General features: G+C 50.0%; 8 protein-coding genes across 8 annotated transcripts; 2 read left to right on the top strand and 6 right to left on the bottom strand.

Annotated features, from left to right (window-relative positions):
* Nucleotides 1-2,374: 2,374 nt before the first annotated feature.
* BDR25DRAFT_357503 (uncharacterized protein) lies at nucleotides 2,375-3,940 on the bottom strand (the record flags this gene model as incomplete). Its single annotated transcript, XM_033695807.1, has 13 exons — nucleotides 2,375-2,499; nucleotides 2,541-2,588; nucleotides 2,636-2,678; nucleotides 2,711-2,777; nucleotides 2,883-3,067; nucleotides 3,094-3,127; nucleotides 3,182-3,239; nucleotides 3,280-3,334; nucleotides 3,390-3,461; nucleotides 3,491-3,611; nucleotides 3,664-3,716; nucleotides 3,777-3,840; nucleotides 3,873-3,940. 13 exons carry the CDS (start codon nucleotides 3,938-3,940, stop codon nucleotides 2,375-2,377), a joined length of 993 nt encoding a protein of 330 aa, XP_033545412.1.
* Nucleotides 3,941-5,564: 1,624 nt separating this feature from the next.
* Nucleotides 5,565-6,224, bottom strand: BDR25DRAFT_55914 (uncharacterized protein). Its single transcript, XM_033698742.1, has 2 exons — nucleotides 6,066-6,224; nucleotides 5,565-5,935 (listed from the first exon to the last, which is right to left on the bottom strand). The coding sequence occupies exons 1-2, from the start codon at nucleotides 6,076-6,078 to the stop codon at nucleotides 5,664-5,666; spliced, it is 285 nt and encodes a 94-aa protein (XP_033545411.1). The 5' UTR covers nucleotides 6,079-6,224; the 3' UTR covers nucleotides 5,565-5,663.
* Nucleotides 6,225-8,385: 2,161 nt separating this feature from the next.
* Nucleotides 8,386-9,555, bottom strand: BDR25DRAFT_357501 (uncharacterized protein; the record flags this gene model as incomplete). The annotated part of the gene is made up of 8 exons (XM_033695806.1): nucleotides 8,386-8,517; nucleotides 8,560-8,653; nucleotides 8,695-8,709; nucleotides 8,739-8,992; nucleotides 9,040-9,096; nucleotides 9,138-9,171; nucleotides 9,288-9,430; nucleotides 9,463-9,555. The coding sequence occupies 8 exons, from the start codon at nucleotides 9,553-9,555 to the stop codon at nucleotides 8,386-8,388; spliced, it is 822 nt and encodes a 273-aa protein (XP_033545410.1).
* BDR25DRAFT_55893 (uncharacterized protein) lies at nucleotides 9,499-10,741 on the bottom strand. The gene is made up of 2 exons (XM_033698741.1): nucleotides 10,039-10,741; nucleotides 9,499-9,988 (listed from the first exon to the last, which is right to left on the bottom strand). The coding sequence occupies exons 1-2, from the start codon at nucleotides 10,526-10,528 to the stop codon at nucleotides 9,606-9,608; spliced, it is 873 nt and encodes a 290-aa protein (XP_033545409.1). The 5' UTR covers nucleotides 10,529-10,741; the 3' UTR covers nucleotides 9,499-9,605.
* BDR25DRAFT_394801 (uncharacterized protein) lies at nucleotides 10,635-13,727 on the bottom strand (the record flags this gene model as incomplete). The annotated part of the gene is made up of 14 exons (XM_033698333.1): nucleotides 13,038-13,727; nucleotides 12,893-13,009; nucleotides 12,658-12,835; nucleotides 12,341-12,588; nucleotides 12,109-12,245; nucleotides 11,986-12,068; nucleotides 11,913-11,959; nucleotides 11,822-11,856; nucleotides 11,768-11,798; nucleotides 11,689-11,724; nucleotides 11,564-11,649; nucleotides 11,291-11,530; nucleotides 10,747-11,265; nucleotides 10,635-10,713 (listed from the first exon to the last, which is right to left on the bottom strand). Coding segments are annotated over exons 1-14 (2,283 nt in total), but the record flags the coding sequence as incomplete, so codon positions are not given.
* Nucleotides 13,728-13,875: 148 nt separating this feature from the next.
* BDR25DRAFT_55871 (uncharacterized protein) lies at nucleotides 13,876-14,613 on the top strand. The gene has a single exon (XM_033698740.1). It carries the CDS (start codon nucleotides 14,111-14,113, stop codon nucleotides 14,567-14,569), a length of 459 nt encoding a protein of 152 aa, XP_033545407.1. The 5' UTR covers nucleotides 13,876-14,110; the 3' UTR covers nucleotides 14,570-14,613.
* Nucleotides 14,614-19,035: 4,422 nt separating this feature from the next.
* BDR25DRAFT_231030 (uncharacterized protein) lies at nucleotides 19,036-20,732 on the bottom strand (the record flags this gene model as incomplete). The annotated part of the gene is made up of 3 exons (XM_033685366.1): nucleotides 19,036-19,569; nucleotides 19,620-20,584; nucleotides 20,636-20,732. The coding sequence occupies 3 exons, from the start codon at nucleotides 20,730-20,732 to the stop codon at nucleotides 19,036-19,038; spliced, it is 1,596 nt and encodes a 531-aa protein (XP_033545406.1).
* An 867-nt stretch (nucleotides 20,733-21,599) lies between these two features.
* On the top strand, nucleotides 21,600-23,662 carry BDR25DRAFT_357497 (uncharacterized protein; the record flags this gene model as incomplete). Its single annotated transcript, XM_033695805.1, has 15 exons — nucleotides 21,600-21,614; nucleotides 21,654-21,721; nucleotides 21,753-21,802; nucleotides 21,832-21,854; nucleotides 21,890-22,023; nucleotides 22,067-22,142; nucleotides 22,205-22,383; nucleotides 22,412-22,535; nucleotides 22,579-22,695; nucleotides 22,771-22,835; nucleotides 22,928-23,012; nucleotides 23,054-23,131; nucleotides 23,186-23,314; nucleotides 23,345-23,535; nucleotides 23,563-23,662. The coding sequence occupies 15 exons, from the start codon at nucleotides 21,600-21,602 to the stop codon at nucleotides 23,660-23,662; spliced, it is 1,434 nt and encodes a 477-aa protein (XP_033545405.1).
* Between the last annotated feature and the right edge of the window lie 501 nt (nucleotides 23,663-24,163).

Here is a 24,163-nt window from a genome sequence, read left to right as displayed (position 1 = left end):
TATGAGCAAGTTGTTCCGCCAGTTCCCTCAAGTACTGACGAATTAGTGCTTTAGGGATATCTCCGTGCGCGAAATGCTTGAGGATGATGCTTTTATCTTTCCACCACTGTCGAGAGTTTAAGGTAGAGCGGGACCGCTTTTTTTTCTGAGTTGAAGCGTCCCCGGAGCTGGCCTGGGGCGTCATCGGAGCTCGCTCGGGGCGAGCGACGGTTTCGGCGTTGCGTACAGCGCGCTCAAACTCTGGCCAAGTGTTCACAGACTCAAGTGAGCTGTTGCGCTGCATTTCTCTTCAGATGGATTCTAAGAGGCGGCTCCATACAAAGGCGATTTTAATCTCATGGAGTTCCTCTCTGTTAGAGGTTCAGAAAGGAGTGTTTTTTAGGAGACCCTCTCGCTAAGATAGCTAGGCAATAAAAGTGTTAAATGTATCGCCCACTTTCCACTCTGTATTCCAAAAGTGATAGTAGTTCTCGTACCGCGTTAGAAGAGGATCCTGAGTAAGCTCGCGTACTTTAGTTTAAAGCTGAGCCCAGGTTTCAATAGTGCCTTCGTCAATAGCGCGACTGATTAGGTCCTTGTGGACTTCAAACTAGATCTAGTTAACAATCCATCAGGTTCAAGTGGCAGAGTCATCTAGGAGGTCCACGTATTCCCAGATACCGTTCATATCTCTCACCCAGGTGTCTACCTGCTGTGGGGTTAGAGACTTCTTTAAGGAGCCAAGCTTTAGAGGGGCCTTAATCTTAGACAGCCAACTTAGGGTCTTGTCCAGGCCAGCTTAGGATCAGAGTTGATCCAGAGTGGTCCTAAGAGATAGGCCAAGGGTTGCAGAAGCAATCTAGGCCTGTTTGTGAGCTTAACTAATTTCAGCTTCCAGAGCTCCTTCAGCCTCAAGCTAAAAGGCTTTTGTAAGGAGCAATTGTACAAACGCTTTATTAGTTAAGGGTTGCACTAGGACAGCAGTAGAGCTAGTTTAGGCCTGCCCTAGAAGGGTACCGCAGCGTATCGCGTTTGCCCCTGTCGCTAACAGTTGCTGTGAGTGGCCTATAGGGAGCTGACCAGCAGTCCCTAGAGTTCTGAAACCTGGGGGGCTTAGTGTAACAAGGGGGTTATTTAATCCTTGTCTAGTGTGACCTAAAGAGTTTCTAGGTTCAGTCTAACCGCGTCCCTAACAGTTTCTAGGGTCTTGCTCATCCCCTAACTTAGAGACTTAGTGTTCCTTATCTTCCACCTCTTGTACTTGCTAATCTAGTGGAATTTAGTTAAGGCGCTAGGACGCGAGGTGCTCAAGGAGTTAAGCACTAGGGTTGTCATAGGGCGTCTCCGGGACGGCCTCGGAAGGGGTAGTGGCCGTGGCCCTGCTTTTGCGTGTGCGACTGCTGTTGGCCATTGTTGTTATAGCTCTTTAATTAAGGTGGAGCTTGAGGAGCGGTAGTGGAAGTAGCCTTCTGTTCTTCAAACTGACTGCGTCTCTGTAGGAGAGTATAAAGGATTTAAATTGTAAGAGCACTGTAAAGCAGGAAGCGTGAAGCGCAGAAGGGGGTACAGGATAGTATTAATAGACGAATCCTTGAGGAGACTCAGGGGTTCGTAAGAGGATATATATATATGTGCTGGGGCACGTGACGGGACGTCATGTGCCCAAGGCTGGGCCGAGGGCTCTCCGGGGAGAGTCCGAGGCATGTCCAAGTTGACCGTGACATAAGTAGACTCTTAAATCTCTTTCTAAGTGTTTTAGTCTATCCTATCTCCTGTCTGTTGTCTTAATAATGCCTAACACTAACTATTTTTTATTATAGAGCTATCTATCTACGCTTCTTACTACTATATAGGCTTTATCCAGTGAATTAGATATTAGTCTTGTAAGCTGCAGCAGTAGGTGGCTATAACTATATTATTTAACACCTACTCAGGGAGCATAAGGTTAACGTGTCACGTTTATGTTACAGCTGTCCAACCCCTGAGTACCCTAGGCTTGGCACGGGGTATATAGGCTCCTCCGCCTCTGTACCTCTCCCTCCGACCCTAAGGTTTACTCTCTCTCTCTCTCTCTCTCTCTCTCTCTTTTGGCTCTGCCATACATCCCCTATCCTGCATTCCCTCTCTGTGCCTTGCGCTTCCTGCTCGATACCTCTCACACAACGTTAATAAAGAGCTCTTACCTACTAGCGTACAACTCCTACAACACCTATAGAAGGCATCTAGAGGAGAATTAGTTATCTTATAGTTAATTAGACCCTAGTCCTGCGCCTTTAGAGGCTTATAATCTTAGCTGTTTCGACTAGAGTACAGCGTACTTTAATTAAATTGTACTACTTGTACAGATCACGTAAGCTGTAGCAGTTATAATACTTACACCTACCTCTTCTCCTCCCTATTGTACGAACGCACACAAAATCTCACTCGTACAGGCCTCAAAATCACCCAATCGTACAGTACTGCGCCTCGTTGGAAGCCCCGAAGGAATAACAGAATGTAAAGAGATACCAATTGCGCGACCTGAAAGATCCCAAGGTCCAACTCTTCAAGGAAATTCTTACAAACTTCGTTCCAGAGATCACCTATCAGGTTGTGCTCTTGGAGCTCCGCTCAAATCGTCATCCCTCCATCTGGGCTGTTGAAGTGGGCTTGGAACTCGATATTAATACTGACATATAGGCGTACCTATTCAGCAGGGTCTCAAGACATGACCATCCTGATGCTTCATGACCGCACTTCTTGGATTAGAAGAAACAATGTCATCAGGTCCGGATCTGATATTTTGATTGTCCTTAAACCTATTCCACAGGTGCGCACAAAGACAGAGAAGCTAGCCTCAATGTACTTGTCTATTCATTGCTAATCTCTTCTCTGGTCATCTTATTCTTGAACCTCAAAAACACAATGCTCGACGACCTCTTTTCCTGTCAGACAACTGAGAAACCAAACTACAGTCTTTGATTCCTGCTGAAGCTCCATCTCTTTCCGCACGAGATGGTTTTAATGGATCCCAGAAACACGAACCAGTATACTCAAAGGTGTAGGCTTGCGCAGCGCTGGCTGTTAGAGAAGGATCGCACGAGCTCGACTACCGATCCCAACCGAGTGCTTCACATCGCTCCGGAAGGACTTCTCCAGCATCAAATGGCTGCGCCTCTAAGTAGAGATTAGTTTGATAGGGCACAGTCTTTTAAAGACATACCGATCACAACCTGTGGCAAAATCCCAGAGATGAAGTCGATTAGCGACGTTCGACCTTACTCACACTGCCAGTGTTTGTTCATAAAACTTCGTGATGACAGAGAAGGCTCTCTACAAACGCTACAAGGCAATGGAGGTAGGCTATGGATATTACCTACAAGCTTTTGGGCTGGCAAAAAAAGATTGAAAGACTAGATTGATGTCAACACTTCAAGCAGAAGGATGGAAATGGCGCGAAGGAGTATTATGGAGAGCAAAAGAATGACAACTTGCAAGTCTACCTTTCCATTGCAGCTGAGATTACCTCTACTTGTTCTAGCTGATATCTGCGTGTAATGGCTATGCTTGCTTTCACCTTCATTCCCATAACAGTAGCCAACTCTATCATCGGCATGGTAGGACGTGCGGAATCAAGAGTCACCATGATACAGCTAACTTTTTCATGCTCAGAATATTAAACAAATGGAAAAAAACAGTTATCACATCTCAGTCTTTGCTATAGCAGCGGGCGCCTTGTTGCGTTGTCCACTGCTTGTCTGGGCAACATTCAGATTCACCTAGGATTGGCTTAAGTATTGAGCTCTTGCTAGAGCAACCTGCTCAAGACGCAAGACGATTAGGCGGGCAATATTGTCTAGGCAACATTTCGACTCTTGGGAACTAAATTTAGTGAATTATTGGATAATTACAACATTCTTGGGTTATGTGAAAGGGTCCTGCAAGCCATTTCTCTCGATGCGTTAAGCTTAGCGTTCAACATGGATGGATAATGCAAGCCTCCATCTGTCTCTAATCATAAATTTTGGTAATAATTAATCACCAATCAGATCTCTGATCCATTCACATAATTACAGTGCCATGCTAGCCGTGTTAGGGAGCCGAAATATCTTCATGAATGGGGATAGTTGTGAGACAAAACCCTCCCTTCCGTTTGGAACACTGATGGATGTTCGCAGAAACACGTAACCACACTCCGGTTGTCTAGTTCCCAGATTGAGTTTGTGAGAGGCTCGGACGAAGACCATACCGGTGCGAGATACTCTTGTTCCACCGTCCTGGCACTCTCCACGAGCTTCCATCTATCCGGATCTTCGTACGTGCAGGGAATTTTGGACCTTGACAAGACCCTATACATGCCAAGTCTGTAACGAACTTGCCGGGAATATAGCACGACTTTAATTAAGTGTAATGCGTTCCCTTAATGGGAAGTATTTCTTCGCAGCTACATCTTCGTTAATTCAGTGGCCCACTCAACGCACCACCCAAACCGTTCATCACTTTGTGTATTGCGTCGCCGACCCGTGCTACCTACTTTCCGTCTTTCACACTCGGGCTGAAAAGTGTTCGGTAGGCACTAGGGGACGGTAGCTGACTCGAACTGGAGGGCGATTCACCTTCGTTTGTGTCTAGTAGAAACGGTAGAATGCTAAGGAGCTTGCCCACTAGACGACCGCCTGCCAATACATAGACTGAAAGGCAGTTGGGCAGAGTTTATTCCTGAAACGTACAAAGATGATTAGGTGGGCTGGCGCAGTGTGCGTATGCTGTACCTGAAGTTTTCATGCTGTCTTGGCTTAGTTCTACCTACTTTACAACAAAGACTCTGCAGACTAAGCAAATATAACAACTCCTTCTTTGTCAATCTCAGCCGAGCTCGTCGAAATTGCAGATGTGGAGGGTTGTTGTATTCAACAAGTGTTGAAGCTGTAGAGCGCTTTGCCGAAAGTGGTGTGTAAGGGAATACCTGGATGCCCAACTTCCAGCCCGCACATCTGCGTGGATGCTGAATTAGATCAATGCATCCATAGCTCAGGTAAGTGACGCTCGTAGCCTTTAAATTTTCTGTATAAAATGTCTTTCGTATCTCTCATAATGGGCGCATTGTTGTTAGCTATGCTCGATAGGAGTGGCTATGCTGTAAAAAATTACTACATAGCATTCACAGAACGCTACCTTACGTGTTACCTCTCCTTGCAGACTCCTCGCTAGTGGGAGCTGCTCTAACAGGATATATACACCAAGCTACTATCTATCTCCACGAACTCCACGAACTCCACAAACAACACTCACAAGGCCAGTCAAAGAAATAGTATTGACAATATTTATATATCCTCTGCTACTTGATCACCCTTAAAACAAAACAAAAACATTGCCCAATGATTGCGCCCCTTCTCTCACCCATGCACCGTAGCACAGAGAGGCATACCATCCGAGAGGCATACCATCTTGAACCCAAACCCAAAACCCGAGCCAATAAAACCTAACCCAATTATCGAACCCACGCATTCGCCGTAACCGGCAATCAGCGATCAGCAAACTGCTTGCTGTACCCAAAAAGAACCATCCAAAAATGTGCAGTCCAGCCAGCCATCGTGCGTCTCAAACCCAGCGCCGACCCAACCCGAACTGCAAGCCAAGCAAAGGCATCACTTCCCTGCTCAGCAATCTTCCCCCTGAGTAGCCCACCCAACCAGGTGCATCACTCACTCAAACTGCCCCCCAACACCAAGTAAATCGAATCCCGCCGTTCTTTCCTCAAATCCCGCCCTCAGGAACGGTGAGAGCGGCGCCGTTTCCTCATCGCCTCCAAAAACACTCCGTACACTCGATTCATCAAACTGACTCCGCTGGTCGATCTTCATCGCGAAAAACTTCTGCTTCCGCCACCAAAAATAAACAGCCAGAACGTCCCTCGCATCTGGGATGCCTGCAAAGCGGAGCGAAGCGCGCTTGGGGCGCTTCACAGAGAGCGGAGCTGGTTGCGGTTAGCGTGAGATGAGAAAGGAGGGGAAGAGAGGCACAGGGCTTGGGTTTGGGTTGGATGACAGGACAGGGGGGTTTTGGCGGGCCGAAGTGTGGGGGTCGGGATGGGGCGGGAGACTAACTGGAACAGGCCATGGTGCTTTGCTTGGCGTGGCGTAGAGTGAGTTTCTTTTGGTAGGCGTGGCTGTGCTGGCGGGAGATTGCAGATTGAGCTGCAGTAGGAGGAGTGGTGCGCGAGGTGGCTAGGGTGGATGGGCGGGCGGCGGCGGATACTTATATCACGTCGGTGAATGCGGATGTCCCTCAGGACGGGCGCGTTGGAGCGATGAGACGATTAAGGTGGGATTCTGAACAGTCTGATGAGCAAGGCGAGGCGTCCGGCGGCGTACCGTGGTGACGAGTCAGCGAATCCAGAGATGGAGGACGACGAACCACAGGCGACCAACAGATGGCACAAGGATGTTGAGCAGCAAGCTAGCACACTTGCGTCCCCGAGTGCCTGTAATATCCCTATCCTTCCAGGCGGTCGATCCGCAAGCACACCCAGCTTAATTGATCGATATGCGCATTTGTGCTTGAGCCTCAGGTCCGAGTTGACGCGCCCTTCCTTCCACCTGCACCATTTAACAAGCCACTCAATCCTTGTCATCACCTAATCTTTTCCCCCACACGGACGCCCGGCATGCCTCCTGTGCTTGCCACCGTCGAGCATTTGTGCGACCGACTTCTTCGCCAGCAAATCAGCGCCGCGCCGTGCTCGGCTGGGCAGAAACGCGGAGTGGTCGGAACAGTGGCATCCCAGAGATAGACACGAGGGGGTTATCGCCCATCCTGAGCTGATGGGCACGCTGCGAGGCCCTGCCATCTGAGAGCTCACCTTAGTCTCTTCACCGGTTCGGTGTTTGTTGGCAGTCAGGTTTACTAATGGAGGTGAAACCATCGTGTACGTGAAACCAATTTACACACCCCCCGGCTCATGAACTTTGAAAGGATCCTGGATGCCGCTCGCCGCTCGCTGCTGGCCAGCTGTTGCGATCAGCAGGCGGGATCCTGCGTCTGCTCGTGCGTGGACGGACCTTCTGCAGCGTCAGACGCAGCTTTGGACAAGTGCTTGAAGCCCAGCCTATGGAAAATCTGCCCTGCACCACAATACCGATGGCATAGCGAGAAAATTTTCGCTGTCCCTTATCATCAACGGATGCGAGCTTGAGGTACAATCTGGTCAGCGCTAGGGCATGATACAACCTCTGCAAAGATCGGTCGGCGCGGAAGTGAATTGCTGGGCCGAGTCTAGGTTTCCAAAGAGCTCGCTTGGTCTTGCAGATCGCGATTCTGCGTTTTGTTTCCAGCTGCACTCCTGCTGCACTCCTGCTGCAGGACAGACGCCTCTTGCCTTGAGCTAAGCGCGATCGAGGCACGATATGGAATCTCTTTACCGCGGCCCTACCCTGGCACAGATTGCCATGTCATCAGTCCAGTCCCAGCGCGCTCCCAGTGTAAGCCCCAGCTGTTATTCCTTCGACTATAGCTCCCAAGGTCTACTACAGGCTAGTCACTATGCCTTTGTCCTCTGAATACAGAGCTAGCGGCGCCGAATTAGCAACGTCGTGTGCTGCCGATTCCACTGTGCGAGCTCACCAGCCACAGACGCAGGGATAAAAGCTCGAGCACCGCTGATCTATCGATTGGTATCCATGTGCTGCCACAACGTTTTGGCCGACAGCCCTCGGCGCCATTGAAGCCCCTCGGTGCCCTCGCTGCAGCCAAAGCCATCGCCCTTCCCCCGCAGAGAGAGGGCGGTTCATGCACACTACTCATCCTGCTCAGAATTAAGCTAAATATTGATCCGTCAAAGAGTTATGAGAGCAGCAACGTGTCTGCATGCCCCACATCATCTCGAAGTTGCAATCGCCGAACGCTAGCCTTGTGCAGGCATCAACTTCAGTGTGTGTGGCCCGCGGGCCAGGTCGTATCCGAGTCGCACTCACAGATGTCAGATGTCATCTTATGTCGTATTTTGTTATTTATGCAATGGGATGATGAACGTAGCCGAGCCTGGAGACGTGAAGAGAGACAAGCTGCATTCTCTTCGCACGGGCCACCTGAATTCGAGTTGTGCTTGCAGCCGCGTAGAGCTGAGTGGTGTTCGTGTGGTGAGGGAATTCCAAACTTTCATGGCTTGTCTGTGGTTGGATTGATGCGATTCCACCTGTAAGGCCTGCCTTGACGGGCGCACCAGCGACTGTCGACTTGTCGACTGTGGTCATAATCGGCGGCTTAATCACTTCAACCATGACTAATCTATAGTGAATGTGGCAAGCTTCACAATCCCGTCTCAATTCAGCAGGGTAGTGTAATCAATTGCTGCAGTCTTGTGTCAATCCCAGCATCTCCTTTCCTAATTCCCTGTCATCCTCATGTAATCTCGAAATGCGCTGCGCATTAGAGGCTTTTGCGCGTTGGCGCGGATTCGCCTTGTTCATCATCTACTGATTGATTGATTTGGCTGAGGTTGCATGGGCCAAAAACAGTTTTCCCTTTCACATGATCCGCCGCCGGAGGGATTTCCTGAGCCTTGAACGGGGGATATCACGGGGCAATTTGCTGGTGGCCGACGGCTTCGCAAGCGGGTGCTATAGCTCCGGTTTCTCTAGGTGTGATTAATGTGCTTTTCCAATTTCCTGTTCTGACCTTTGATGCGGTGTCGACTCTCGGACCTTGGTGATTCATGTCTCGTAACAACATGCCCACAATCTTTGCTGCGGTCTCGCCGCCAGGTCACGGCAGTACACTACCTTCCTTTCCGGAATCTTAGGCTTGTTTCGTCCGGCTTGGAGTGATTGTTTGACTTTGTCTCAGGATGCAACCAGCTAGCTGCGAGCATGCACCAGCTCACCAGCCACCATTCTAAGCTTCGTTCCACAAAGTAGAGATGCACAAGACGTGTGAAGAATTTTCGCTGGCTGTGCAGAGCGAAAGTAGGCTGCCGCGAATAATTAGAGAGGAGAAAATGCATAATTTCCACCATGCACTGCACAAGTATTGGTGGCTGTGGCGGTGCTGTGCACACAATTGGCTACAGAAGCACCGCCGGACGGGCTTGGCGGAACGAGTGAGGCTCAAGTCACGTTTTGAGGCATCCCTCGGGCATGGCTACGGGGAGGGTGTGCGACCACAAGTGCCGATTCCTCCACGCTGAGGTGGCAAACCCAGCGGTCAGGCTTTACGCTCGTGCCTGCGGTGCACGGTTGTGTCGTAGGCTCCTCATCTCATACTGTTTGATTCGGAGGTTGGCGGAAGCGTACGTTTAGAAATATCACATCTTATTATGCAAGACGTTTTACATGCAGAATGTGATCAATAAAGATGAGTGCATTTGTGATAGTATTTTTCTAGGCAGAATGCTTTTGTGGATGGAAGTTGGGAGTATGCAAGGAATGGTTGAATGAAGGAAAGGAAAAGTTGAGAAGTAGAACGTCGCAAACACCTAAATGATGAGAAAGAACACCAAACATGGACCGACAACGTATGCTGACACAAGACAAGAAGTGTAAGCGTAAAATCCAACCGCTCAAGGATACCATTAACCGAGATGGTGAACAGCAACACCATCATCAATCACAAAGCCAGGAATAGAAAGCCATTAGCGGAGTGGAACGTCGTCACATGAAGTCGTGAATTTCCACGACAAGTGCGATGCCAAAGAAAGACTCCAATAGGCCTGCGAGCAATGCCTCCTGAAGTGCCCGCCTCGCCGTAACCATAGCGAGAACCGTGAAACAAGAGATGATGGCGGTCGCGGAGAAAATAATCCCTTTCGTGCAGCGCATGCGACCTTTGCCGGTGTAATGGGCAGCAAAGGCCGAGAGCACAAAGGTCAGAACAGTTGCGATGACGAGGCCGACGATGGTATTGAACCGTGCACGGGAGAGGGGTTTGGGTGGCAACGTCAAGGACAATGCTGGGCTCTCAGAAACGCGACCTTCTTCGACGAGATTCAATTGGTCGTCCGGGATGGAACGGCGTTGGCGGAGATATTTCGCCTCTGTAAAAATAATTAGTGGGCTGCAGGCCATTTGGAGGAGTGCTGCTCACCATGTCTTCCATCGCGGCGGGTCACTTGATTGACGGCGGGGTGCTCATCTTCAGAGGCACTCGCGCCGCCATTTTGGTGAATCATGACCACGGGCTTCTTTGCTCGAGGTCGCCGGATCGCTCGTGGACGCTTAACTGTTCTTGCCGGGCCTTTGAGCGTGCGAGCGGCTCTGGGTCCATCCACGAACTGGCCGCCAACGCCGAAGAGGAAATTGTCTTGAATTGCCTCAAGCTCAGTGTCGGATCCAGAGCCATGAGAAGCGGAGAGAGACGATGCATACTCCTTTACTGGTTGGTCTTTCCCGTTCACAAGGTAGCTTGTGCCAGCTGATGTAGGTTTGGTGCCGCTTGACTCCTTGTGGGAGCTGAACACTGTAGTGGTGGCAGGAGCGGTGGACGAGGAAGCAACGGTGAGAGGAGAGTTAACACGGTGGAGGTAGACGATTTCATTAATGCCCAGAACACCGCCCGCCCGCAGACGGCGCGTCATGGAATCATCGTTCCTAGTGTTACCCAGCAAGGTAGAGGGAGAAGAAGACTCGGGGGTCTCGTTCAACGCGCCCTCGACGGGGACGGGGAGGGTGGCTACATGAGACGAAGGTCAACTCCGCTTCGCTGGACAGGACTAAAGAGCATACTCTCAGCCATATTGGTCGTGTGAGTTTGGCTTCTTTTCTATTAGAAAGACGCCGGCTGGCGTACATTCACACACTTCGACAGCGAGGAAGGATAGTGCTGCGAGTTGGTTTGATGAGTGCGCCAGAGTAGTGAGCGGCGAGAGCAGAGACAGCGAAGTCCAAGAGTGCCAAGTGTGTGAGCAGTATAAGCAGCTCAAGTGCGAAGAGGGAAGAGGAAGCTTCGGAAGATGTGTGCGTGTGCGTTGGGAGGGAGGCGGCCGGCTCAAGTACTTGTAGGGAATGGGGGCACTCACTCGGCGTGCGAGCGTGGGAGGGAAGCATGCTCTTCCACGCACCAATCGCGGCCAACCAGGGAAATGCCAAGCAACGGCGGAGGCTGTTCTGGAGAGTGAAATGTCCATAGTCGTCATCATCGAACCACCTGCGGTCTGGCCTCCTTGTGAAGGGCGCCTTTGGAGTTTTGTCGACAGTGGCAGCAACGTAGAGACTGATGTCACAGGCTCTCAGTCGCAGCTGAGGTGCGGCAACGAAAATCGCGACAGCAGAACACAGGTCAGTGGGAAATACCTTGGGGGACTGGAACTCCACGCTTCGAGCAGAAAGAAGGGTCCAACAGACCCTCATGCTGGATCCTCATGCTGTACCATCCGTCAAAAGGTGAGGGCAGAGCGGCCAGAGAAGCGTTCAGATCGATCGAATTGCAAGGAATTGGGTCCATCAAAGAATCAAGCTTCTTCGAGAACCCCAGTGCAAAGCCCCTGTCCGACGCACGACGATCTGTCCTGTTGCGCCGTCCATGCTGGCCCGCTGCCATTCGCGCAGGCTTGGACGAATCAAAGACAAGCCAAGCAGCCCTTCGGGGCCGCAGGCGCAGGGACTCGGAGCACAAGGGTGTCGCTGTACTGGCAGCCCATCCGCGCCTAGTCAGCGATGCGTTGGAGCGTGGTGTGGGTGCTGCCTCCACATTGGCAAACTATGAAGGGCCGCAACCCGATTGCAGGCCAGCGCTTACAGAAGGAGGCTTGATTGGAAGTTGTGGCCATCCGGACTTAGTCAATGGTGGCAACGAATGTCAGCCTGGCTGGGCGCACGAGGCGGACGTCAGATGTGGCAGCCAATGGGCTGAGGGGGGGGCATCTTGGCACGCCTGCGGAAACAGCAAGCGGAGTTTAAAACCATGCTAATCGTATCTCCGCGTACCTTCAAATAATCAAGGGCATCTCAGAAAGATGGGACTTTTAATAAGCAGAATATAGCGGGCTGGAGTGTTTGCAGGCTTGGACCTATGGAGTTTATCTAGCATCTTAACCGTGCCTTCGATTTACTGGCCTAGCTCCTTGGATTTTGGCCTTGGCGATTGGTGGCACCAAGGCTATAAGAAGCCGTTGTGGCCTCACGGTCGCCTCCATAACTCTACAGTGATTCATTGGACAAGCCCTGCGGGTTGCTAGAGCTCAAGCGTGTAGAGCTAGGTTCCAAAATAGTCGTATGCATCTTCGTTTGGCAGTCCCCGAAAACTAAGAAGGCTCTCAGAAGAATAGGCGGCTTAGCTGACGAATGCAAATATATCTATGGCTTCGAAAGCTTATTTGGATTCACATACTCTATTTCCATAACTAATTCTACGCACTCCAGGCTTATGATCTCTCTAGAACATACCACACCTGTATCTCCCCCTCCCTAATCTCCCTAACCCTCAACCCTACACTCTCCACCGCTCGCTCCCAACCCTGTTTATCAAACATCTTCAAATTCCAATGCAGCACATGTCTCCTCGGCATCTTTCCCTCGCCACCCTCAACATCCAATTGAAACGCTTCAGTTTTGACGTACCCCTTCAAGCTCTCCGTACTCGGATATTTGACATACACTTCTCCAAGCCTGTCAACCGACGGTATCCTATTCAGCTTGCCTAGCTAATGTAGACTCGAGGATTCAAGATTCTAAAGCGTGCCTTTGTCCGCTTCGTTCGGCATGAAACCTGGCAGAATGCTAATTATTGCTCGGCCCCTTGGATTAAGAACTGAGTTGACGTTGGCGAGGAAGCAATATAGTTCTGAGTCCGTCGTGACATGACAGATGCCGCCCACAGCGAAGACTATCAGATCGGCGCTTGATGATTGCTCGAGTACTTCCTGCGCAAATGATACAACGCCGCACTGGATCCAGTGTACTTGTACTTTTTCTTCATTTCAAACTTTTTCTTCATTTCAAACTCCCTCGATCTTTTGCTTCTCAACTCCTTCGTTCCAGAACCGCTTCGCGCGTTCGAGCATAGGCGCGCCAGGCTCCGTACCCCAGATTTCAAACTTGCACCCGGTCTTTCTCATGAACTCTCCCTGACCCCGTTCCTATGTCCACTATCGTCATTGGGGTTGAACCTTCGTCTTCCACATCCAATCGGCAATGTTGTATTTCTTTGAGAATGCCTTCGAAAACAGGGATATCTTCGACTGGCCCATCGCCGAAAAGCATTGTGACCCAGAGATCGTAGCATTCCGCCCAATTAGGATTGTGATACGTTGCCATGGTGGCGTTGACCGAGGTATCTGAATTTCTAAGGCTTAGAAGAGCGGTCGGTGTAGGTGTTGACGATTGCATAAACACGGAAGGCCTTGCGCGACACGTAGAGTTGAAACGCGCGTTCTCCCTCTTCTTATAGCCGCTCTCGGGCTGTGGTCGCACAACTGATAGTTGGTCGTTGTCGTTGTCGTTGAGGATCCTATGGGTAAGTGCGATGGGGGACAAGAAGGGCTGAGATTCTGGGCTGAACGAGGTGCAGCGGTTTGCTCGGTTTGGTATTTCCATGCGGGGTTTCGACCACTCGAATCAGTTCTTGAGGAGGAGATGCGTTTGACTCATTTTCAGTCTTGCAAGATGTCGCTGATCGTCAGAGGCGTTGATTAGATCTCAAGCGCCTCGTTTGGGGCCTCGCTTCAGAAAGTGATTCCATATTTCTCGGTGGTGCTGCATACTTCACGACATCGTGCAATGTTTATCTCGAAGTTAAAGTCTTGGGACCTCAATGAAACCGATAGAGGTGTATCAAGGCACAGAGAATATCCAGGAGAGGACGCGATGACGGGGAAATCTTCCTCTTATCTTTCCTGCCTCCTACTTCGGCCCCAACTTCGGCCCCGAACCCCACCAATAGATGCCGAGCCACACGAGGAGTGCGGCTGAACGGCTAAACGGCGATGTTATCTCTCTCCAATCCACTCCCTCGGTCCGATCCTCTCCACGTTTCCTTCCAGCAATTTCCTGGTAGCAGTTCGGACCGCTCGGAAGCAGTCGTTCGGAGTGCAAGGACATGGAGCCAGGAATGACGACACGCGAAAAGTGAATCCTGCTAAACGAAGAGATGGGGAAACTTGCAGGACAGGAAAAGGAAACTAGAAGACCAGAATCCAAGCTCTCAACAACACATGAGATAAATGTGGAGGCTCCCGCCAAAAATGAGGGAAGGTCTTCGAAAGCGTCTCATAGTTACTCCCCGGACCCAAGGGTTAAGCCTCCATCCCAAATTCCTCCGTCAAAGACCCCTGGGGAAAATGAAGGCAGAACGAATGAGGCCCCTATCACGTGATCAACGAAGGCAGAGAAGAAAGCACAGCAAGCGACTTACGGTGTTGGATTCAAGAAAGCAGAAAGGGGTAGAAGGAAAGGGGCTAGGGACTTCCGTGCGACAGGCTGTAGTAAAAAAGGCGAAGACCAGAAAGGTGGTAATAGAAAAATTAGTCAAGGGAAGGAAACAAACCTTGGAGCTGGAGGGAGGAAACCTCAGAACCTCCGCAGATCCAAATCTCAAGAATCGCTTACAGGATCCTCGAAGTACTTTCTCTTTCCTAACCACAGGGGAAAAAGGAACGCAGGTCCTCAATCCCACGCTGTAAATTCGATCAAAGATCTCCTTCCTCAATGTCCAAAGGGACGGAAACAGTATGTTCCACGTACACAGCCTTTCTAAACGCTGATTAACAATACTCAAGCGCTATAAGGAGCAACTCATCGGCAGCCATGCAACGAAAAGCCTAGATCGCGGTTCTCAATGCCAGCGTCGAGAAATCCCTGCAGCACAGTACTCTCAACGTTATTTGAGGAAGTTCGCAAATTAAGAATGGGCACAGCTTCCTCGGGGACGAAAACGATAGTGCTCCATGGAAAACTGATAAAAATGGCCAGGGTACGCATGTTACAGGCTCTCTGTTGGGGGTTGCTCCAAGTTCAGAGATATATGTAATATATGTAGCGAGGATCATGACAAGACGTGTTGGTATTTGCCGCAGCATTGAATCATGGGGCATCTATACCCACTAATAGAACCTGGCCAGCTTGTTCGTTCATGGTACTCTCTGCTTTCACTGTGATAGGAAGGGGGGAGGGGGCTTCGAGCTTCATCCCTCTAGCTCAGCGAGGCCTGAACTTTGCTACCCTAGTCGAAGACGCGGAACGAGTTTGGCTACTTCCTCTGCTATCAGAGAAGAGAGAGGGAGAAAGATGCAGTACCATACGGAAATCAGGGGCTAGTTTCACCACGAGTACCGATCAATGCTGTTCAATGCTGTTAAAATAGGTCGGGGGGCAAGCAAAGAAGGAGGTATCAAAGACCATGACGATGCAACGGACTATCTTTCAAGAGAGGCATGGTGAAACACGAGATACTGCACGTGGCTGGCAAGTATGTGCAGATATTCTAGTGTCCAAGGTAGAATGTGCTTGAAATCGGCTGAGCTCCTCACACCAGCCTCCTGGTATGCTCAACGCTCAATGTCAACTATAAGCACCAGAGTAGCTAAGCGAAGCGCTCTGTAGACAAGCTCCGTGTTCCAGCCTGAGAGGCCTTCTTTGACAGTTTCGACATGATAAAGAGCAGCTCGAGCGCTGTTATGTGCAAGGCTGGGTGGTATCCGAGGGCCGAGAGACAAATGAATGTGTGATTTGCAATACTGGAGCAGCTGGAGAATCTAAACATAGAGTTAGGGCTAGTCTTAGGACTGTACCATCCTTGGAAATGCCTCCAGGCGGTGAAGCCGAGACATTGGAAGTGGTTGGGTTGTTTAAGGCGCCCTGCACAGACCATTCGAAACATGGTAGTTAGCACACTTTTGCTACATCATAATGTTGAAGCTCAATATTGTCCCCTGGGCTAGCCCAAAGGTTGCTTGGACTCAGTCAAACTCCACGTCTCTTCAATTCTCCGGTTTCAGGGCGTCCAATCACATCTAATGGATGGATGACCTGTCGTCCGATTTCGGGGACTCATTATTGTCCGCCCGCTACCGATGGCATGGGTGTTGATTTCGAGTCCTCACCGGTCTTTGGAAGGCCCGTGCCATCCCCTCTTTCATCGGCGCTTTCGACAGAGATTGGAGGAAGTGATGTAAGAATAGAGGACGACAGAGGCGACTGAGGAGGCGGAAGATAGCTTGGAGTTGCTGTCAATAGTACTGGAAAATCCTGCACGTCTTTGCCAATCTCTCCACACCTGGCGACTCTGGAACGGAACCATCAGCCCTCAGGCTTCGCTTGTGCTTTCCGGGGCGCCGACATCCAACTCGCAGGCTCCCCCGCATGTTACACATTCTGGAGATATCGCGTCAACGTACAAGGCTGCAGTTATGTTCTGCAGGTTGGATTCCAGAATGTGTTCTGGATCAATTGGAATTCTTGCACAGAGACGTACACCGCAAGAATGCGGGTGATTCATAACGAACCACGTGAAGATGCTTGTGGCTGCGCCAAGTCGGCGGTTGGCATTGCCTTGATTTCTTTTTCCCACCGTGATCTCCGAGTCGGGGGCACATGCCTCTCATTCAGGTTTCTCAAAGGCATAGCCAAAAATCATTAGAGAGCTCTGTCGTCCATACGTAGCCAGATTGCATTAATAGACAGGCTTTGACCAAACACTCGGGAGAGACGGCCGTGAATATGCTTCGTGGTGGAAGACCTGACTCTTTGCAGAAAAAGCAGAAGTATGTGGCAAAGTCCACAATTCGCATCAAATGCAAATAGCACACCGGTCTTGGTTCTTGAAAATTGCAAGCCGATGGTGCCAACAAAAAGATATATTCTTTTTGGACACCATTGGTCAGGGAAGGCGTGCTGTATCCAGAAGAGTCGGGGGTCTGAAGAAGCGGTGAGCGTCGTCCTTCGTGTTGGGTCAACATTCGAGAAGCCTGATCAGAAGAGCCTCATTGCTGGTATCTGGATCGTCTAATCTGTCCTGCAAGCTCCCTCAGAAACGGCCTAGGTGCCTGCATTGGAAAGCAGTACTGGGAATATTGCGTACAGCGGCGTACCGTGAGGGGGCATTACGGAGATCTGGTACGCGAAATGGTGTGGAGTCGTAGCCCCTGAGAGTTGCGTCTAAACCGAGGGAATCCATAGTGGCATCTACCACAATATCTAAGACATGGTTATTGGCGAACGCTGATCGGCAACTCGAGCTGCTGCTAGGGGTTGATTGTATTCCTCGAGCCGGCTCTAGATGCTCGGAAGTGTATCCGGGAATTTTGAGTGATAATTACTCCGAGGCCGTGCTCACGATAGGTCAGTGTTAGAGCCCGCGGAGGGCACTGGTGATTCGAGGCCTAGCTCTAGTATCAGGGGCTTTGGTCTCAGTTTGATCCGAGCTGTGTCGTGCCACACGCACACGGGTGATGTCTATTGGGTGAAGCGATTCAACGTGGTCGTGGAGGGTGCAAAGGACCTGTGACGAGTGTTGGGGCTCCTGGTTGCCGGACACTGGCCGCATTGAGTATATATCTTGTGCAACCCGAGTTGATTGCCTCGACACCACTACCGAAGTACTCTGACATAATCCATCCTACGGTATTCCTATCATGGCTTCTCAAGGTAAGGCAATAGTCGTACTATATGACGTTGTCAGCTAGATAGTACACAAGTACTCATACCAACTAGACCAGCGCCACCCCGACCAGTCTAAAGGAGGTATACCTGGAGTGCCTCGCGATAATGATGGGTTCACGATGTACTTGCGAGATGCACGCAGTGTAGACGACGTTGCGGCCGACGTACAGGAGCAGTGGAGCAGCTTACCGCCTAATCCGACAACCGTGAGGTACCCCTCGGAGGGCATTTTGGTACAGTCTAGTATGTCAATGGTTCTGTATTCTTTCAACTCCTAATGGTCATACCAGGGGCTCCGGTTTCCACGTCATCGCTGCGAGCTACCGTAGGCTCAACCTCCAACGCTCCATCCACCCCGCTTGATGTTCCTCCATACGCCAACGGTTGTCACAATGCCATAGATGGTAGGGACGAGGATCGTTCCCATATAGGAGCTTGGTGTGCTGATAAGGAGAGAAATGAAAAAGAGCATGGGAGCACAGCTAACGGGGAATAATGAATATGGGGAGGGGTTAAGGGGCTGAAAGAAGGCGAGAGTGATTTTGGCGTATACCTTCTATTTCTGTTATAATCCGAATGAGCCCAAGCTTGCCGGAGGTGGAAGGAGGATGTTGTGAGAAGGCCAATATTTGCCACTCTTGAAGTCTGATCCCATCTCGAGATTTCGCGTTCGTGCCTTTCGAAACAATATAATTTCCTTTAATCTTTATATATCGTCGGTGTTCGACGTATGCATGGTATTACTTTGCGTCGTGGCTAGGTATCATTGGGCCTAGAGTATGTAATTGGGACCGATCATAAACAATTTCTCAGGTTCTGAGCCGACACAAAAATGAGGTGCAATAGCGGTCCGCTGCACAGTTATCTATCTTGTCTTCTCTGATTCCTCTGCTTCCTTTTGGCATTTGTTTTCTAGGTTTGCAGCCAATCAGGGTATCCCGAGGGGCAGCCCTAGGAAGAACGTTACAGGAGTGGCTGGATCGTCGGGAGCAACAGCAACAGATTGCTTCTCTTTCTCGGGGTCATCCATGCGTGGGGGCAGTTGAGTGGGTGAAGGCTGTGGAGGTATGGGTGGAATTGTTGTGGAGAAGATCTAGAGGGACAAGGCTGAATGTTGAGATAGGCTTTGCCGGCAGACGCACAGAAGCGGCATGGCGTGGTCTCATTTGGAAGGCACGTTCTCACCCCACTTAGTCATCGGTCGAAAGGGATAAGTTACTCATGGATGCGCAGGATCGACTTCTTTGGACTAAATATTTGGTCCCGTCCCATCCCACTTTTAGGACTCTTCATGCATACTGCCTAGTCTAATTCCCCATCCAGCCTCTACCCACCCACTTTACAGGTCTCCCTTCACTTTCGGCTTCATTTCTATGACGCCTCTTGTACTTCGATTTTCTCTTCTGTCCTCCTATCTACCGGACGAGAAACGACTGGGAACCGAAGATAGGGATGAAAAAGCGAACTACATATCCCTCCCCTTGCTTAGCTATAGTTCCTTTCCAGCAGACAACTCCACAATCTCCAAAAGCCCAAGAAGTCGTTCCGTACTCTGATCCAAGATTATTTTTGCCTGCTCTTCTTCTTGTGTATTCCCTTTCTTGCGGCTCGCATTACCATAAGCCTTCTCACGCGCTTCAATACCACTCTCCACTGCGCTCCTCAGGTCATCGGTGGCATTAAGCCTCTTTGCACTCATAAAGTACATGACCATCTGCTCGAAGATAAGTGAGATTTTGGCATTGGCAGCATACCTGTGAGTTGTTGCACGGGAGGGCAAGAAATATTCTTCAAGGTGTTCTTGTGTTGGCTCCATCACAGTGTAGTCGGGGAGTGCGCCAGAAAGGAGAGGAAATAATAGGTTGGAATTCAGACCCATTTGAACCTGCAACGGTATTTGTGAGGTCGAGAGAAGGACACTGAATATATTAGTTGGCAGCTGAAGATATGCTTCCGTAAATTGGTCGAAGAGATCGCCGAGGGTGGTGAAGTTATCAGGGATATATTGTGCAACTTGCACGAGCTGTGTGAATCATCAGCATCAGGAGGCCAAAAGGGATTAGTGAAACCAACTAGAGCAAGGAGGCGTTGGCGAAGTATTATCGCATCCATACCACCCAGTCGGCCGATAGCCTCTTCTGATGAGCAGATGAGGAACTCGTCATCACTTTTAGGCGGCGACGACTCAGGTGAGCCTGTTGAACATCTTAGGGCGACCTTTGATTGGCCGTGCATGGCTACATCCTCATCGACCTTCTCATAGTCGCCAAAGTCGCCGTTCTCGATGTCTATTTTAGCCAGGGCGTTGCCCTCCTCCTCTTCCATCTCAGGTTCCGCTGTTTCTTCTTCCCAAATTTCTGGAAACAGTTTCCTCGAATGCAGGCTCCCCATTGAAAGTATAGCTCCCACCATTACACGTCTATTCGATCTGATGGCAGCATCCCTGCTTGAGACGTAGTGCCACAGGAGGCTCTTCGTCAAGATCTTGTGTGCATCACCTCCCTCTTCCAGGATCAGCTTGACGCGCTCCGCCCACTCAGCCTCCAGGAAATCCAGCATGACTTCAAGCCACAGCTTCCACCTCTCCCACCGCTTCTTGTGTACCACAGAACAGTTGAATGCCCATCCTACGATGTGCCAGAAGTCGGTCGCTCGCATCCAGAGTGATTGTGAGGTTGCTGCGAGACCTTTGAGGCGTTTGCTTTCGTCCACCTCTGGAGATGGACTCAGCCCCAAAGTCCGATATCCAGCTGCACGTTTCCTTGATCGCTCATCTGGAAACGCGAAAGCGCCCCTAAGAGTCTCGTTGATGGGGTTAACAATGTTTTGAACGTTTCGGAGGTACCGCAGCGCTGCATCCGCTCCCTTCACCGTGTCGGCCGACTTCGCTTTCGTAGTTATACCCGGATAGACAATAAGAGAAGACGCGAGGGCAAGTTGCGATGTGGGTGCGAGAAACGCGGAGTAGGATCGGTTGGGCGTGGAGATGGAGGTACCGGATATGAGGAGGGCATTGAGGAAGGAGAATCCGCCAGCATCTAAAAGCGCCTGTAAGCAAGGGCCATTATGATTCTAGCCAATGATCGTACACTGCCGCATTTCGAAGTACGCTTTGGAGTGATTCGCGAGCTCATAAGTCAGTGGTCGGGTGGGGCGATACAGTGATTCCCTTGGGAGCCCGACCATAGCATCGAAGGCGGCAGAAGCTGAGCCCAATCCACTGGTTGTTGGTGAATGTATTGAATCCGGCGGTGTCGCTCCCTGGCCGGGTATGGGAAGGGCAGGTGAAGCCATGGCGGAGAAGAGTGTGGAGTGTGTAGGTGGAGTGGAAGAGGGCGGAATTCGGGTTGCGCGCTGGGAGTGTCGCGTAATCACATGAAAGCCGTACTAGTCCCCTTTTAGAATAGATACATGTCCGAATACCACAAATTCGACAGTGAGAAGATAACGCAGAAACATCTGGCCATTTTTGCTTTTCGGCCTGCCTTTAAAGAGAGGTAGCTAGACACGAACAGAAAAAGCCTACATCCTACTGGCACGTGCGTTGATTCTAGGAAAGGGACGGAGACATCGAATGCTTCACGTATGCTTGGGTGCCGTAGGTGCACGAACATTTACGAGTACACTCAAAAGAAAGTTAATACGCATGCTCGCAAACCTCTAAGCGGGGATGTTTTAACACATTAGCAACTTCATCTTCTGACGCTGCTATTCGAGGTCCAAAGGGATGTTTTCGCCTTGATATGCTTTATCTGTGTAGGCCTAGCGTCGATGTTCTAGGAGACTGAAAAGCTGTAGTAAAAATTATACTATCTTCTCCTGAATTCACTAATACTGTCTGAGAGAGTCTAGGGCCCAGGTGTTACAAGGGAAACAACACCATGAAAAAAATTAAAAAAAGATGTTCCGTCACCGGGAGTCGAACCCTACATATCTATTAATACTAACGTTGTGTAGGAGAATTAATTAGGCACTAACCGGCTCTCGTCGGAGGCTGACATTAACCTGTGGGCTTTATGAAAGCGACGGATGCTAACCGATACACCATGACGGATGATTATTGACAAAGTCTGAAACTAAATATGTTATATCTCCTAGAATTCATAGTGCATCAAAACGCCCTTCAAATTGCGCCCTCCAACCAGAGCCGTGCATCACAAAGAACGGTGTGCCGAGTGAGCGGGAGCGGGGCAATACCCCAGAGAGGACGCTAGGAGCGATCAACGCCAAGGAAATTGCTACCCTAGACTTCAATAGTTGAAGAAACCCCTCGAACGATTTTCAGCGGTAATAAACTACTCCGACTTCGTAACAAGACACATTTGGTTGGATTCCATCTAAAGGCATTCTCGAAGAGACCTCGAAAGAGACGAGCGCATAATCCTGGTCCACCTAGGGAACCCGAGAGGCGGCCTTGGCGGTCGAGGAGGTGTCCCTGGCATCGATATCTTCAAACCGTCTCGTCCTATCCCATAGAGTCCTCATCAAACATCCCCAGCGGAGTCGTGGGATTGTTCTAGTATTATTTCCCAAGCCGTTTCTAGTTTCGTTACATATGATGTCCAAGGTCGCGTTCAATCCGCTTTAAATATCGCAGTCCCACGGCCTTGACTAAGAGGATATCAGGGAAAGCCGCTGTTATATGCTACTCCGCGTAGCCTCAAACCTTTTACCAACTCCCGTATGGTCAAAGCTTGATGAAAACCAGCTTGTGCCTAAACGATTTGCGCTCTTTGCGGTTGCAAATCTTCGAACTTGTTTGCACGGCAGTCTACGTCCCTCAAATGCTTGATCACTGTGCTAGAACACATTTCATCCCCAATAGATCATTGAAGTTGTCATGATTCGTGGGTCTAGCGCACGAGAATCATGTCTCAAATCAATGTGTTAGATGTTCAGAACTACAAGAGAGTGGGAGAGATGGTATTTCGACACTCTCTTTTCAGTGGGAAGGCGGTATATTTCGTTTCTCTGATCACTGGAGCTGGGGTGTGAGTGGCGATGGGCATTAACGTTGGAGTCTGTCAGTTAGCGCTATCGCGTGTTGGCCGTTGACCTCAGCCATTCACCGCAGCGAAGGAACACCGCTCTCAGACCCAAACAGGCAGTGATCGCATTCCCCACACTCACGCCACCCACCCTCATTGCAGTCCCCATCTCTATGAACATACTCCCACATTCACAATGCCAGCTTTAAGAAAATCTACTGCTGGCTCTACGCTAGCTCCTCACGATTACAGTACGTCGTTTTAACAATGTCAAAAATTCGTCCGCCTTCTGCGCTATTTTGTGATAGATAAGACTGAACTTAAGAAGCCTATGCTAAAGTGGCATTTGGCTTCCCCTCGGACCCCTCCTGTCTAGGATCTCGGTTCAATCAGGGCTCTGAACCTCACTGTCGACTCAGATATGATCATCATTGAACTTATAGAGCACGGTTTCGACTTCACAATAAATAAAAATAACGTTTTACAGTGAGTGCGCAGTGATGTTCCACGCGACCTTAGACGTCTATTCCGGATATGTCGTGCCAGAGAATTAGGACCAATGGAGCACCCCTGACATACCATTCTCTCCCATCTACAGTGAAGAGTATGTCAGGATTGTTTGACTGAAAGAGGTCGCTCGTCCCGAGCAAGCGAAGAAAATCTACGCGATTGGTAATGAAAACAAAAATGAGAGGTCAGAATGTCCGCCTCGCCAGCCTCTCCGGCTGGCTAGCTGGAATTACACACACACCCGGCCACGAACCCAAAAGGAACCCCTTCGTCCGGCATGCGAGCAAAATTGAGCCCTAGTTCTTGCGTCAAAGTACCACCAAGTGGGAGCCATCAATATCTGCCCTGAATAGGGTCAAGGAGTCGAGCCATACACATTCTCCCCTCCATGAAGAATCATTTACCCATGAATTATGGCAAGAGATAACCGAGGAACCATACCGAGAATACAAGCAAACAGACCAAGAAAGGGAGGCAAGAATAAAGGACAAGTAGGAAGCTCATCATGACGATCTCAGCTATAAGTATAGGGAAATCCTCGTCAATGAACACACACGAACCCATCGACATCATTCAAGAATAGCTCGGCTCCAGATGGCCATTGCTGGGCTTCGATAAAGACTTGACGAACCCGACAAATTAAGTATAAGTGCGAGGAAAGAAATTTGAATTGCTCAAGGAAGCTAGTGAAGTGCAGCAATTTTCAAAAGGGGACCTTACGCAGTACCGTTAGAAGACCGCGCTAATCTCAACGTACCCCAGACTACGTTGTCACGATGCAACACCGATGCTACAACTCAGTTATGGAAAATATTCCCGAATGGAAACCAATAACGTTCTTAGAAGCTGGAATCCACCTTGCAGTCTTCAAGAGAACGTTACACCCATTTCCGTACGGCATACGCTTCAAAGCAAACTGTTCAAATTCCTCTCCCAGGCATATAACTACCCAGCGTGGTCAATAGGCCGTACTACTGGCAGTACTGAGTACCAGGGCTTCCAACGGGCCGTACTACGGTCCGTACAAAGTGAACTGTAACGGTCACGTGTTCAGTACGAGCATACCGAGTTTGTGAGCCGTACCGTACGTTTAATGATGCCCTCAGTACAGCACGTAGT

Source organism: Lindgomyces ingoldianus (genome assembly GCF_010093535.1).
Source record: "Lindgomyces ingoldianus strain ATCC 200398 unplaced genomic scaffold BDR25scaffold_24, whole genome shotgun sequence".
In the NCBI taxonomy this organism is placed as follows: domain Eukaryota; kingdom Fungi; phylum Ascomycota; class Dothideomycetes; order Pleosporales; family Lindgomycetaceae; genus Lindgomyces; species Lindgomyces ingoldianus.
This window is presented reverse-complemented; position numbering and strand designations above follow the sequence as displayed.